General features: G+C 36.0%; 1 protein-coding gene across 1 annotated transcript in view; it reads right to left on the bottom strand.

Moving 5' to 3' along the window:
• The window catches only part of LOC128026722 (uncharacterized), a 92,148-nt gene extending 85,333 nt beyond the window's left edge, over window positions 1–6,815 (bottom strand). Inside the window, exon 1 of the mRNA XM_052613988.1 lies at window positions 6,614–6,815. Coding sequence (XP_052469948.1) covers window positions 6,614–6,683 — 70 coding nt within the window. The 5' untranslated portion in view covers window positions 6,684–6,815. The remainder of the gene's footprint in view (window positions 1–6,613) is intronic.
• Between the last annotated feature and the right edge of the window lie 9,616 nt (window positions 6,816–16,431).

The following is a 16,431-nucleotide window of genomic DNA, read 5'->3' as shown; positions in this document are numbered from 1 at the left end:
GTTTTCTTTATTTTCATGACTATGAAAATTGTAGTACTTACCATGATCAAGAAGGCGGTTCACCCAGGGCGAGGCTTTCACCATTGCACTCTGGCCATACTGACCCCTGTGAATTCCCCAAATGTGGGAATCTCGACTGCTGAAATGTGGGAAGTCATGGCCTAATGGTTAAAGAATCAGACTTGCAATTGAAAGGTTGTAGGTTCGAGTCTTGGGCCTGCAGGAATTGTAGGTGAGGGGAGTGCATGTACCTTCAATACCACGACTAAGGTGCCCTTGAGCAAGGCACCGAACCCCCAGTTGCCCCCCGGGCGCCGCAGCATAAATGGCTGCCCACTGCTCCAGGTGTGTGTTCACTGCTCTGTGTGTGTGCACTTCGGATGGGTTAAATGCAGAGCACAAATTCTGAGTATGGGTCACCATACTTGGCTGAATTTCACGTCATGTCACTTTCAAGTAAAAAAAAAAACTCGATCTGAAGATGTATATGATTTTAAACAGACAGACTACCGGAGGAAGCATTGAGCGGGTAGCAGAGATAGGCTACACTATTTAATCTGCAGTGATCTGTCTGATTAGTCCTAACTAGTAACCAAAAACCATATAGACAAATGTGCATGTTATATATTTATTTTACGGCATGTATTTGTGAAAATTATTAGGCAGCCAGCACACACCACATAGAATAATTCTGCGCATTTCAAGGCACTTCAGTGAACCTGTTTTGTCAATGTTACAATATTTTTAATATATAATAATAAAGTACGACAGGTTTTTACTCAAGTCTTTACCACTTTATTAAAATGAACCATATCAAAACGTCAAATGTTCACTTCTCACAAGTCCTCTCATTCTCATAAAGGTTTGTAGTAAGTGGTCTCTTGCTCCATTAAGTAACAGAAAATGTTGGGAAGCGACACCTTTGTTCATTCCGTTGGGTCGTTTGTCAAGACACAGATACCGCACGGACAGTCCGACCCAATACATCTCAGCTTTTATACATATGTTGTTTTGTCGAGTGACAGAAATGATTTTATTTAAGCCATATTTGTACACAGGCCACATTATGTAGGCCACATTATGTAGTCTACACTATGTTTTTTCAGTGAGGGGGAAAGGACTGTTTTTTCCCCACGCCGAGTCCACCCACACAGCTATGTAACGCAACACCGAACAAGTCAATTTTCAGCTTTGAAAATAGCTGGACTTTATTATTTTCCAGCTCCTCCAAAAGAACTGCAATTTCATGCTTTAAAAATTATGGTTTTGGTGTAATTTTCATTAACACATGGCAGAATGGTAAGGAGACTTAAATAGGAAACATTGAACAAAATAAGCAACAGGTGTCCAAAACAATACAAAACAGTTTTTCAAAACCCATCTTTTTTTCAATTGTGGTTAAGTAGCCTATCAATATTAAATAAGAAATAGTATTTATATGAAATTGTGAAATTATTGACATTGGGATCAGAAAAGAGCACATTTTTTAACTCTGTGTGTGTATATAATGTATTGCAGAACAAATATGGTGCCTTCCAATCAGCTAATCAACTCAAAACACATGAAAAAGGTTTCCTGAGCCTTCAAAACAGTCTCTCAGTTTGGTTCACTAGGCTACACAATCATGGGGGAGACTGCTGATCTGACAGTTGTCCAGAAGACAATCATTGACACCCTTCACAGGGAGGGTAAGCCACAAACATTCATCGCCAAGGAAGCTGGCTGTTCACAGAGTGCTGTAACCAAGCATGTTAACAGAAAGTTGAGTGGAAGGAAAAAGTGTGGAAGAAAAATATATGAAACAAACCGAGAGAAGAGAGAGCCTTATGAGATCAAACAAAATCGATTCAAGAATTTGAGTGAACTTCAAAAGGAATGGATTGAGGCTGTGGTCAAGGCATCAAGAGCCACCACACACAGAAGTGTAAAGTAATTTGGCTACAGTTGTCGTATTCCTCTTGTTAAGCCACTCCTGAACCACAAACATCAGAGGTGTCTTACCTGGGATAAGGAGAAAAAGAACTGGACTGTTGCCCAGTGGTCCAAAGTCCTCTTTTCAGATGATAGCCCAAGTTGCATGAAGTCCAGAGTTAAGTTTCCACAGTCTGTGATGATTTGGGATGCAGTGTCATCTGCTGGTGATGGTCCATTGTGTTTTTTGAAAACCAGTCACTGTACCCGTTTATCAAGAAATTTTGGAGCACTTCAGCTTTTGGAAGATGATGATTTCATTTTCATTACCCACACTGCCAAAAAGAACCAAAATTTGGTTAAATGACCATAGTGTTGGTGTGCTTGACTGGGCAGCAAACTCACCAGACCTGAACCCCACAGAGAATCTGTAGAGTATTGTCAAGAGGAAAATAAAAAACAAGAGACCAAAAAATGCAGATGAGATGAAGGCCACTGTCAAAGAAACCTGTGCTTCCATTCCACCTCAGCAGTGCCACAGACTGAGCACCTCCATGCCACGCCGAACTGAAGCCAGTAATTCAAGCAAAAGGAGCCCCTACCTAGTACTGAGTATATGTACAGTAAATTAACATACTTTCCAGAAGGGCAACAATTCACTAAAAATGTGTTTTTATTGATGCAATGAAGTATTCTAATTTGTTGAGATCGAGAATTGGTCTGTTTTTGTTAAATGTGAGGCAAAATCATCATTCTAATTTATTGAGATGCACCTGTAGTTAATAGTCTCTTACTGGCCAGTTTAAAGACCAGAGTTGGAACTTAAGTCTAAAGGAAGGTAACTCTTCAGGAGCAGGGTTGGAAAAACCTGGGGCCATTCGTATAAAGCCACTCAGAGTAAATGTTTTGTCATAACAAGATGGCAGCAAAGAGGAGACACACTTTACAACACACTTTTCAAAGAAGATATGGCGTATTCTGAGTTATATGATGATATGGACATGATCAAACGATACAAATTTGATTGTCAAGAAAACACTGGACCAGTGTTGCCAAATGCTTTCAACTGAAAGTAGCTAAAACAGTCAGTAATGCTGCTAGATTATGTAATTATGTTATGATGAGTTCACTGATCTATATAAATATAAATTTAGATAAATGGGAGATTCTTGGAATCTTGATAAGGTTTGTCCAAGAAATAGATTTTGTTTCTAGGCTTTTGAAAAAGTCTCAGAAGGGGCGAGGACCATCGGACATCACTTTTGGCCACTACTATATGGCAGTTCTTTGACTGACTGTCAAGCCATGCTGCAAAAAACAAGCCACTTTTATGAGGATTGTGGGCTTTCCTGGAATTGTTGGAACTGATGTTCACATCATTACTCCAACTGTAAACGAGGAGACCAATAGCAATATACCAATAGAAAACTATTTCAAAGCATCAGTAACTATTTGTGATAATTTTGCTGACTGATTTCTGCTCACTCCCAAATTCTCTCATCATAAACAACAAAGTGCAAATGTATGTGCATTGTAATGCTGCGTTCAAGGCAGGTTTTTGAGCCGTAAGTCACGACTTCAAACCACGACTCACGACTTTGTAGCATTCCAGGCAAGTCACGCCAAACTGCATGAGCACAAGGAATTGTAGCTAGATTATTAATTTTATTGCAACGATATATTTTCCTAAAGTCTATTTCTACCATGTATCACTTACATATACATTGCATCCGTTGGCAATATTATCCGTAGCGGCTGCCATTGTTGTTTCGCGGACTATGTGACGTCAGAGCTGAAAAACATGGATTACGGGTTGCCTGGAACATGGCACAAGTATAAGAGATTTATTCATCATACAGTGTAGATAGCTTCACTGATTATAATGGGAGTGTTTTTTTAAGTGCATAAACTCATGCTAGCCTGAAGTCAGTGATGATAATGTAAATGTTTTTTGCTAGTTTTCTGTAGCTGTTATTTGAATAACTGAGTAAATGTAAGCATTATAATTAGTAACTAGTAAATATTTATATTAAAATAAAAATTCAGTCATATTAAAAAAAATTGAGACATGACATCCATATTCTACTAGACTAAAAATATATATTGTGTAATTAATATACAGTATTACACTAATATTAGGCTGCTTTAGTTTAAAAGTTTAAAATAGAACTCTCAGTTAATTCACGTGCATCCATGCCCTTGTTTTCTTCACTGTAAGATGGCAGAAGTGACTCAACTGGAAACTGTAATGCATGGGCTCCATGGAAAAAGCAACCTTTAAAAAAAAAATGTAAGACTTGCAAATATGTTTGAGAACACTCCACCATTATAGAGAAGAGAAATTTAGAAAGCAGAAATACAGTTTTTCTCGTAAGAAGTAGTTTAGTGCTGCTAACAGAGTGCTAACGGTTAAGATTAGATGGGAAAGTATATAAGAATATACAGCCATGCCACAGAACCGAGATCACACAAACTTTTTTCATTTCTCCCATCCTGTTTTGTTACTCTCCATTACTGTCTTCTGATCATGGCTCTGTCGTACATGTCCTGGGTGCAGGGGTTTAATAATAGCACTCATCCACTGAAGGGTGTTGCTTTGTTTGTTGCTTGATTCTTATTATGGTATCAACCCGAGAGTGACAGAGTAACACATCCATGTACACTAACAAACAAGGTTTAAGGTCACACTGATTTGCAGCTGTAACCACGTGCGATCAGTGACGTTTTCAGACCAGCTCAGATCAGACCTAACTGTGGTTTTACTGAGACAAAAGTGTGAAAATAAAACCAAAGACTATGCATTGCATTCTAGAACTGTACTCAAAACCTGGCCAGAACATTTCAGCATGTGACTGGCTGAACACAACAAGAAAAGAGAAGGGAGACATAAGAGAAAGATGTGAGGGAATGATAAGAGCAACAGGAAGGAAACGAAAGAGAGGTTCAACGCGCAAACACAGAAGAAGAAAAACTTACACCCATTGTAATTCTAAACCAAAACATGAATTCACTCATTATAGAGACATACTGCAAACTGATACTAGTGACTTCAATAAAGATATGAGACCTGCTAAAGTCAAACGTGTGGGAATCTAGCTGAAAGCCATGTGACAATCTGCAATTAGAGCAAGAGAGATGCAAGATCCAGATAACAGATCTTCAGACGCAGAAATAAATAGAAATACTAAGGTGTTTATCACTTACATATATTTGAGTGTAGCGTATATGGTGTACAGATTTGTTAGGCATAAAGCAAACACTTAAAATATGCTTTACTGTACATAATAACGTGATAATCAACACTGACTCCACTTCCGATTCGTAAATGATATAGAGCTCTATTTCTCTCTTGCAGACGCTCATAAATCGATTAGCGTGCTGATGGACTACAGAAAGAGAGCAACACAGACATCCACTTCACCAGCCACCTTGTTTCGGGAATACTCTGTCTAGAGAGTCTGGAGAAGAAGAAAAAAACACTACAGAAGAAAAACTATTAAGCCATGAACCTAGCAGTATTTGGAAAAGAAAGAAAAAAACTCTGTGTGCCTCAAATATTTTATGAGACTGCAAATTATAATGCTAATAAAATATTACCAATATATAACAATAATTTAAGTGTATTGGCAAGTCCAAAAGTACTTTTGTAAAAACTTTGTGGTGCTAACTAAAGTATTTATTTACTGGTATTTAATAATTAGCAATTGTATTTTTTTTTTGTTATTATTTGTATGCCCACTAGACACTTTTCACACACACTGCTGTGTGTACATAATCCCACAAAAGACTCAAATATGTGTTTACATGCTCATGCACTTCAAATCATCCTGCACTATTCCTCAGCCAGCTGCTTGACTTACAGTATTTCTCTTAGCGCATGTACAGTATTATGGGAAGCATTCGTATAGTCTATATATTTTTCCTTTTCAGTCTATGTAGAAGTAAACATTTATATATAGTATATTCATATTCAAATCTGTAGGTTAGTTAGTGTACAGTGTTTATGTGTAGCCTTTGTATAGTTTGTTTTTATCTTATACAAAGGTTAACATTTATATTAAGTATTTAAAGTCAAAATCTGACATTAGGCTTCCCCTTCCCCCAGAAAATAATACTTGTTTTTATTTATTTATTTATTTTTTTAAGCGGAAAAGAGGAAAAGGAAAATTTTTGGTACAATACAAATAAATCTCCACAATTTTTTGGCTCCCTCATGCCTGAAAACAACAGCAGTAAAACTGAAAGGGGATCTTTAACTGTTATTGCACAGGCCAATACCCTCACAATACACACACAGGCTCATGACAAGTTCTCTAAACAAACGTTTTAAACAACCAAATGTGAACTAGTTTGAATCCCAAGGGATTTGAAATTTAAATAGTTTAAGACTATATAAAATAGTATAATATAAAAAAAAAAAAAAAAAAAAAAAAAAAATTATAGCCTATATAAAAAAAAAAAAACCTTCCTGGCAGGGGAATCATAATTGTAATATCCAGTATGTTCCTGCTATCAGAAACTATCTGCGCATTTAAATAATATAAAATAAGATATTTTATAAAAATGGACTGTTTAGAATGTCATTTATTTTAATATCACATGAACGCATGCTTCATATCTTGTGGATACACACGATCGGACAGATAAACTGATCAGAGAAACTGATACAACGACGTGCATGAGAGACTTCAGCAATACTCACCAAAACCAAAGACTCCTGCGAACAGTAATGCATGAAAAACACCAAACTCAAATACAAGATGCTTCGGCATTGTGTTAAATCGGTTTTCTAAAACGGTGCAGGGCGATTTCAGAGGTATTTCCTAAACCCAAGCAGCATTTCGTGAGCCGGCTCGAGTCGGTGTACGTCTCTACTCACTTGCTCTCATTCATCTGGACTTGCTCTTGATAGGGTTGCCAAATATTGCATTATTGTCCGACAAAGCAACAAGGCGATCGGTTCGAGCTTTAATACATTATATATGGATCATATGGATATATATACACACACACACACACACACACACACACATATATACTCAATCCCAGCAGCTGAGTCCTTCTTCAAGAATCATCTTAAAACACATCTCTTCCATCTTTATTTGACCCTCTAACTTTAACACTCACTATTCTAATTCTATTCTTTAAAAAAAATCTAACTACCTTTCTAATCTTTTTATATTCTATTTTCTTTTCATTTATTATGCAGTTGTGTGTGTGTGTGTGTGTGTGTGTGTGTGTGTGTGTGTGTGTACGTGTAAATATCTCTAACACTAGCTTGCTCTATTCTTTTTTTTTATTCTATCTGTTTTCTTTTTATTTATTATATTATTTAAAATCCCATGCTACGTGTACTGTGTTAAGCTAACTGAGACTTGTTATAGCACTTATATATCATTGCTCTTTTTGTTGTTTTTGATTGCTTCCACTGTCCTCATCTGTAAGTCGCATTGGATAAAAGTGTCTGCTAAATGAATAAATGTAAATGTAATATATACATATGATTAAATATGAATTCTCCTGACATGGTGAATCGTTGTATTTTGATATTTTCAATTTTTAAGAAATCTGGCAACCCGGTAAAATAATACATCCGGTGATTTCCACCTTTGCTGATAAATTACAAAGTACCATATCAGCCCTCAAGCAAAACGCATTCATGAAAGTCATCTTACCTGAATGCCTGATAACACAGCAAAAAGAATACACATAATCCATTATATTAGGGAGAGGGCCTTTACTGACAGACTTTTCCTGCAGTAATAATTTCTAAGTGTGGATTCAGTTATTTTAGAAGTCATGCTTAATTTAAAACATTTATCAAACATTTATCTACTGTTATTGCCAAGGAAAAGTTTATTAAACACACATAATAGCCTGCAACAGCGACTGTTAGTGACTGAGTGACAATGTGTGGCAAACCTTGGATGGGTCAAACGCAGAGAACCCGTTCTGAGTATGCGTTACCCAGGGCCGTGCAGAGACCTTTGGAGGGGCAGGTGCTCAAAGTATAAAAGGGGCACATGGAACAAGGCTTTAAATAGCGCGGTTCAAAATAGCAATACAGCAATATATTGTGATGCATTCCTTGCCGATTTGCGTATCGATATGGATGATTATGTATTGATATGGCAGCAAATGCTGTGATGCAGTTTTTAAAAAGAAAAAGATTAGAAGAGACAATTTTAAGTTTAAAAGTAACAAAAAGAAAAATTATTTCCACCTAATAATAGCTCTGGGATTAGAAACTGAAATGTCTTAAATTGTCCCAACCTAATGGCTTTTTCTTCTCTGTTCTACAGAATAATTAAGAACAGCTGTTATAGTAAAAACTACAGAAAACACTCTACATTTTCCTCTTCCTCACCAGCCTCTGTCTCCTGGCTTGCTTACCTGCTCTTTCTGTCACTTGTGCGTCTACATTTGCCTCTTTTTCTTCCTCTATCTCCATCTCCTCATCTGATATTACTTTCCATTCTCTGTCCATATAGGAACAAGGCACAATCTACTATTTCTTCTGACTATTATTAATTCCTCATTGTCATTAGGATATGTCCCCAAAACCTTCAAACTGGCTGTTATTAAGCCTCTCATAAAAAAGCCACAACTTGACCCCAGAGAACTTGTTAATTATAGACCAATCTCGAATCTCCCTTTTCTGTCCAAGATACTAAAAAGGTGGTATCCTCACAATTATATTCCTTCTTAGAGAAAAATGGTATATGTGAGGATTTCCAGTCAGGATTTAGACCGTATCATAGTACTGAGACTGCTCTCCTTAGAGTTACAAATGATCTGCTCTTATCATCTGATCGTGGGTGTATCTCTCTATTAGTTTTATTGGATCTTAGTGCTGCGTTTGACACAATTGACCACAACATTCTTTTGCATAGACTTGAACACTTTGTTGGCATCAGTGGAAGTGCATTAGCATGGTTTAAATCGTACTTATATGACCGCCATCAGTTCGTAGCAGTGAATGAAGAGGTATCATATCGATCACAAGTGCAGTATGGAGTACCTCAAGGCTCAGTACTAGGGCCGCTACTCTTCACGCTTTATATGTTACCCTTGGGAGATATCATCAGGAAACATGGTGTTAGCTTTCACTGTTATGCTGATAATACACAGCTCTATATTTCCTCGCAGCCCGGTGAAACACACCAATTTGAAAAACTAATGGAATGCATAGTCGATATAAAAAATTGGATGACGAGTAATTTCTTACTGCTAAATTCAGAAAAAACAGAGGTGTTAATCATAGGGCCTAAAAACTCTGCTTGTAATAACCTAGAACACTGTCTATGACTTGATGGTTGCTCTGTCAATTCTTCGTCATCAGTTAGGAACCTAGGTGTGCTACTTGATCGCAATCTTTCCTTAGAAAGCCACGTTTCTAGCATTTGTAAAACTGCATTTTTCCATCTCAAAAATATATCTAAATTACGGCCTATGCTCTCAATGTCAAATGCAGAAATGTTAATCCATGCATTTATGACTTCAAGGTTAGACTATTGTAATGCTTTATTGGGTGGTTGTTCTGCACGCTTAGTAAACAAACTACGGCTAGTCCAAAATGCAGCAGCAAGAGTTCTTACTAGAACCAGGAAGTATGACCATATTAGCCCGGTCCTGTCCACACTGCACTGGCTCCCTATCAAACATCGTATAGATTTTAAAATATTGCTTATTACTTATAAAGCCCTGAATGGTTTAGCACCTCAGTATTTGAATGAGCTCCTTTTACATTATACTCCTTTACGTCCGCTACGTTCTCAAAACTCAGGCAATTTGATAATACCTAGAATATCAAAATCAACTGCGGGCGGCAGATCCTTTTCCTATTTGGCGCCTAAACTCTGGAATAACCTACCTAACATTGTTCGGGAGGCAGACACACTCTTGCAGTTTAAATCTAGATTAAAGACCCATCTCTTTAACCTGGCATACACATAACATACTAATATGCTTTTAATATCCAAATCCGTTAAAGGATTTTTAGGCTGCATTAATTAGGTAAACCGGAACCGGAAACACTTCACATAACACCGTACTTTCCTCATCATTAGAAGAATGGCATCTACGCTAATATTTGTCTGTTTCTCTCTTGTTCCGAGGTCACCGTGGCCACGAGATCCAGTCTGTGTCCAGATCAGAGGGTCACTGCAGTCACCCGGATCCAGTACGTATCCAGACCAGATGGTGGATCAGCACCTAGAAAGGACCTCTACATCCCTGAAAGACAGCGGAGACCAGGACAACTAGAGCCCCAGATACAGATCCCCTGTAAAGACCTTGTCTCAGAGGACCACCAGGACAAGACCACAGGAAACAGATGATTCTTCTGCACAATCTGACTTTGCTGCAGCCTGGAATTGAACTACTGGTTTTCGTCTGGTCAGAGGAGAACTGACCCCCCAACTGAGCCTGGTTTCTCCCAAGGTTTTTTTCTCCATTCCGTCACCGATGGAGTTTCGGTTCCTTGCCGCTGTCGCCTCTGGCTTGCTTAGTTGGGGTCACTTCATCTACAGCAATATCATTGACTTGATTGCAAATAAAAACAGACACTATTTAAACTGAACAGAGATGACATAACTGAATTCAATGATGAACTGCCTTTAACTATCATTTTGCATTATTGAGACACTGTTTTGCAAATGAATGTTGTTCAGTGCTTTGACGCAATGTATTTTGTTTAAAGCACTATATAAATAAGGGTGATTGATTGATTGATTGATACTATTTCATTATCAATCTATTATTTTAACCATCACTACTATTCTTGCACCTAATCAATAAGTCCACCTTAAATATTGATACAAAACAATAAACAACTGAGTCATGCTATGAAAGCACTGTATAACTTATATAGGCTTATGTTTATACCTTTACCTTTATAGATTGTTATTTGATCAATAAATGGAAAGGTAGTGTAATCTATTAACTACACATAAAACCCCGACTTTTTACTTAAGTGCCATATCGTGCCATAAAATATTTTTAATACAACTGAATTTGCATTTAATGTACATTTTAATAACAATATTGTAAGTTACTTATTTTAACATTCAGTCTAGCCAGAGTTCAGGCACTCTCAAAAACTCCCATTAAAATCACTGAAGCAATTTACATTACATTATGCACATCAGGAATTTTTTTTTAGTTTTTCTCTCTCTCTCTCTCTGAAGAAAGAATTTGCTAAATAATTCAGTCAGCGAGCAAGTGAACAAAAACACCGCGTTTCATGATGACTCTTCTGCACGTCTCCGATTGGCCATTGCATTCGCGCAACAGAAGCGTTGATTGGTCATCATGAAGCGTTGTACGAACGTCTCTGGCTCAGCGCCAGCCAGCGAACACAGATTTGAATTCAGCAGCTGATGCTGTGCACTGAACGATCTAATCACAACAGTGTGATTATATCAAATATATAAAAATATTATTCTGCTGGTTTTTTTTTTTTTTTTGGTCGTTTGGAAGCTGCATTTAAAATCAACTTGGCTCAGAAATCTTTGAATGGGAATGACGCCTCTGCCCTCGATGCCTGTGAAACGTTTCTCCCTCAAACAGCACGCTAACGTTACTCTACACTACAGGCAACACACCGCAATATAAACAACATATCTGCATGTTCTCACATCACGTCGTTCTTGTAAAATAATAATCAGTAAATAAATATCAAAATCACTGTGCTGAGAGTGAAACACCACTTACCAGCTTCCGCGGTGTTGAAAATATCCTCTGACAATTAAAAAAATGCGCGTGCGGCGTGACGAATCATCCTGGTCAGATGAGGAGGTCGTCGTCGTCAGGTCAAAGGTCATCATGTTGGTCATCTTATTTACGGCTAAATTATTATTCAAAATTTTACTAATGTTTAGATTGGGCATGAGCTGGCATTCACAAAAGGAAATGTAATGACAAAAAAAAATTAGAGGACATTTTGCTTTGACAAAAGGGCACTTTGGGCACCAAAGGGCAAAGGGGCAGGTGCTCAAGGCATTTTGAGGTCCCCAATAAGGAAACAAGCTTATACATCATACAGAATGATGTTTTCTATGATGGCGAGATTAGGTACTTATGTGTGCAAGTGATTTTGCATTGTTCTCCAGACTCTTTTTAATAAGTGAGCTGAAGTGTTGTTAACGTGTATAGTGTTGGGTTTTTCTTGTGCATCAGCAAAAAGCTTTTTTGTGTATTTGTTTTAGAGATTTTGTCAATAAATGTAGAGGGTTTTCCATTTTGTGTTTGTGTTGATTGTAACTATGTAATTAAGAGATTTTTATTTTATTTAATTTAATATACTAAATTTCAACTTCATTGCCAGAGATATATGACATTGAAGTATGTTTTAGTTCACATTTAATTGCTTATTCAGAAGTATATATTTACCATATTTCAAATTACATATAAAATATTTTAAAGTCCCACTTAAGTGGTTAAAAAATATCACTCAAAAGTTCAACTAATTGCAATTAATGTAATTTTAAACTGTAATATAATTAAGTACAAATAATATGAATTTATGTGGTCGAAAACATTACATTTAATTCACACTTAAGTGTATTGTTAACTGACACGAAAGTGTATTTTAGTTCAATAATTGCTTTTCAGTACATTAGTAGTACACTTTAACCATATTTTAAAGACACTAGAAGCAATTATGAACATACAATTGTACAAAGATCTATAAAGATGTACTAAAAAGTCCCACTTAAGTGGTTTGAAAAAATTACTAAAAAGTTTAACTTATTGCATTTAATATAACTGTAATATAAAATGTGATACATTTGAAATTAATTACAAATAAAATGTATTTAAGTGGCAAAAATAACATTTAATTTACACTTATGTGTGTTCTTTTAAAGTATATTATTTCCGCAATAAGTACACTTTATAAAAGTATACTTAAAGGTACAGGTTGTAGGATCCAGCATGTAGTTGATCCCAGAAATCCTGTATAATTCAACCAATCCGATAATGACTTCAAAACTCCTGAACTCTTTACACTTTTGTTTTCCATATGCATCAGAAGTTCAGCCAGTGGAGACTACTGCCAGACCCGGAGATCAAACGCTAAAACACAACTGTTTCACTCTAGGGGAGTTGGAAAATTAGCCTATTTTCAAAAATAGTGTTGTGTTCCTTTAATACTGTGTGCCATTTCCTGGATGATCCACGACTCTTTTTAAGTTAGTTGTTCATGAGTCCCTTGTTTGTCCTGAACAGGATGTTCTTCAGGATAACCACCCCAGCTCTTGTAATTGATATGTACAGTATGAATCCCACAATTGTTCTCTGTTTGAAAAAATGTATCTCAAAATCAAACAGTCAATATTGGAAAGGGTTCAGATATGCAGAAGATGCTGGAAAACCAAAGAATGTGCAGGAGCTGGAGGAATTTCCTGAAGAACAGAAGGGGGTTCACTGTTCAGGACAAACAATGGACACATAAACAACTAACACAAAACATAAAAACAGTCATGAATCATCTAGGAAATGACACACAGTATTAAGATTTGAACTTTTGAATGGGGTCATTTTTACAAATTCAGTCATTATTTTGTCTTGTGAAATATTATAAGCATCCGTTATGTGAAATAGCTTATTCAAGACAGTACTAAATAAAAAATAACATGCAATTTTCATGATCCCTCTTATTTTGTGAAAATAATTAACATTTTGCATATTCTTTAAGGGGTGTGCAAACTTTTGAGCACCACTTTAGATGGTTAAATGCAGAGCACAAATTCTGAGTATGGGTCACCATACTTGGCTGTATGTCACATCACTTTTTCTATTCTATCTGTTTTCTACGGAAGTTCTAAGCGGCCATGCATTATAATTTTTTTCCTTTTTGTTTTCTCGTTATAACGACTTAGTTTTCTCGTTATCTCGACATAACGAAAGTTTGTTTTCTCGTTATAACGGCATGACAGTTTTACTGTTGCTATAGTAACAAACTCAACTTTGACAGGCATCTGATGGACAACCATGCAGGTGCTCTTACTGTAGCCTATATTTCAGCAAATTTAGCTTTGCCTAGGTAATAACGTCTACAATACATAAATAAAGGCTGATCAATCACTGTTGATTTCTCCAGAGACAGTACAACGAACGTTTTGTTTTTGTAATTAACATGTTTAAATGGCAACGCCGCGCCATTAGAGCTGCTTGGATTAAACTCACTTTTAATTTTCCCTTTATTTGAAATAAAATTATATATAATTTGTAATTTGCAGTATTATATGCTGTGGCAGATATCGTGTGTTACAAGCTTCCGTTTGAAAAGAGCGTCCATGTGTACGTGTAGTGTGTGTAGAAAAAACGATTACAACCAAAACTGAATTAAATTAGCCTATGAATTTTACATATACATCACATTTCTCATCAATATGGTTAAAAATAAAGATTAGTAATAAGGAAAAGAAGCACATCAGCCAACATCGTTAAATCCCGTCCTACTGTAGATAAACAGAATACAGTGACGTCAACCTTGGTTTTGATAAGCAGTTATTTTATGACACAGAACGCGTTGGTGAAACTCATGCATCTAGCAGGAACTTAATACACAAAATATTCATATTGATTCAAGCATTTAACATTTATGAATTAATTAAGACTGCACAAATTATAGCGATCACGAAGAAGGTCTGCGTACAGTAAAGTGGATAGTATACATCACCCCATCAGTTATATTCAGGTCTATAGTGCCACCTGCTGGCGCAGTTTTGTAACTTCTTAGAGAAAATTAAGTCGTTATAACGAGAAAACGAACTTCGTTATGTCGAGATAACGAGAAAATTAAGTCGTTATAATGAGAAAACAAACTTCGTTATGTTGAGATAACGAGAAAATTAAGTCGTTATAACGAGAAAACAAGAAGAAAAAAAATTATAATGCATGGCCGCTTAGAACTTCCGTAGTTTTGTAAGTCACTTTACAAAAAAAGCATCTGCTAAATGACTAAATGTAAATATATATACAGTAAGCTTTCTTTATAATGCTTCAGCAGCTTTCTCAAGTTATTTTGTTAGCTTTCTTAAGTTATTTAAGCTGTCACTGGGGCAGTATCTTTTCAAAAGGCACACATTTGTACCTAAACAGTTCATATTGGTACATTAAAGATGTTTAGTACCTAAAAGGTACAAAAGTGTACCTGTTAAAAAGGTACCACCCCAGTGACAGCTTTTGTACCTTTTTTTCTGAGAGTGTTCAATAATTTCTATATATCGCTTAAATATTGTAGGAGAAGCCATAGGATCAGTTTTGAAAATATAAACGAAAATACAAAGTAGCAATGAGAAAATGCTTTGTGATGAACTGCGGGGTACGTCACTGCATTTGCACCACCCTTACTGCTCCCCTTGAAAACACACAGAACAGCCAGTTCTAGAATGAGTTACATCCGTGCAGCCACAACCACAGAATTCTGCACTTTAGCAGTTTTTCAGCACAGCACGTCAGCATGTCAGGCTGTTTAACCACATCTATTGTGCAAGCAAACCTTAGTTTTAGACAGGAACTTAAAGGTATAGTTCACACCAAAACATTTTACTCACCCGCAAGTTGTAAATGAGAGGAGAAGAAGGCTATATATTTTTCATGCTTTCCAAAACAAAATCAGATAAATAGTAAACATTTTTATTATGGCAAGTTCTCGGATATGTTTGAAAAGTTAAATGTATCCAATTTTGCATTTGTTCCACATTCCACTCTGTCAATATACCCTAGAGTAACAACACGTCAACATGTTTAATGAACTGCAAATTGTTTCTGTAAAATAATGGTACAAACGTAATTCCTTTGATTGCACGTGTTTTCTTGTTACTTCTACTGAATTACTGGAACTGCTCCTGCTGTACACTGAAAAGAATTCATGGCTCCTCCTCTGGTCATTTAGTGTATTACACGCCAAAATAAAAGGAAAAAGTGTGTGAATCATTGCATGATTCATAGATGAGTAGTTAGATTATAAGTAGTTCTGTCAAAATGAAACTTGTTGATAGTCAAGATTATAGTTTCAAATCTACATAAATATTATGTTTTAGGTCCTGTATTTGTAATTAAGAGTTTTTAATTTTTCACTTTTTCAGTCATGTCCTTGCTATGTGTATTACATGTATTATTCCTTAAGCTTCTAAACTTTAATTATACAATCATATTTTGAATGTTATCTTCTACATTCCCAAAACATTTAAAATTCCCTTCTAATTTATTGTGTAATTGCCAGTTTTTATTATTAATAATAATAATAATAATAATAATAATAAAATAAGTAACCATTTACAATAAGTTCATAAAATATAGCTGTTTATCGCTAGTTCATGTTAGCTCAAGTGCATTACAAAATAACAGATACAACCTTTGATTTTAATAATGTATTATGTTGAAATGAAATTACAATTTTATTAACAAAATTCAGGAAAATATCCACTTACTGTAGCGAAACCAAAATTATTCCTAAGCTTTGGGGTTTTTTTTGCATTTAAGGATGATGTATCACAAAAATAGGAATAG

The sequence above is a fragment of the Carassius gibelio genome, chromosome A13, assembly GCF_023724105.1.
Source record: "Carassius gibelio isolate Cgi1373 ecotype wild population from Czech Republic chromosome A13, carGib1.2-hapl.c, whole genome shotgun sequence".
In the NCBI taxonomy this organism is placed as follows: Eukaryota; Metazoa; Chordata; class Actinopteri; order Cypriniformes; family Cyprinidae; genus Carassius; species Carassius gibelio.
This window is presented reverse-complemented; position numbering and strand designations above follow the sequence as displayed.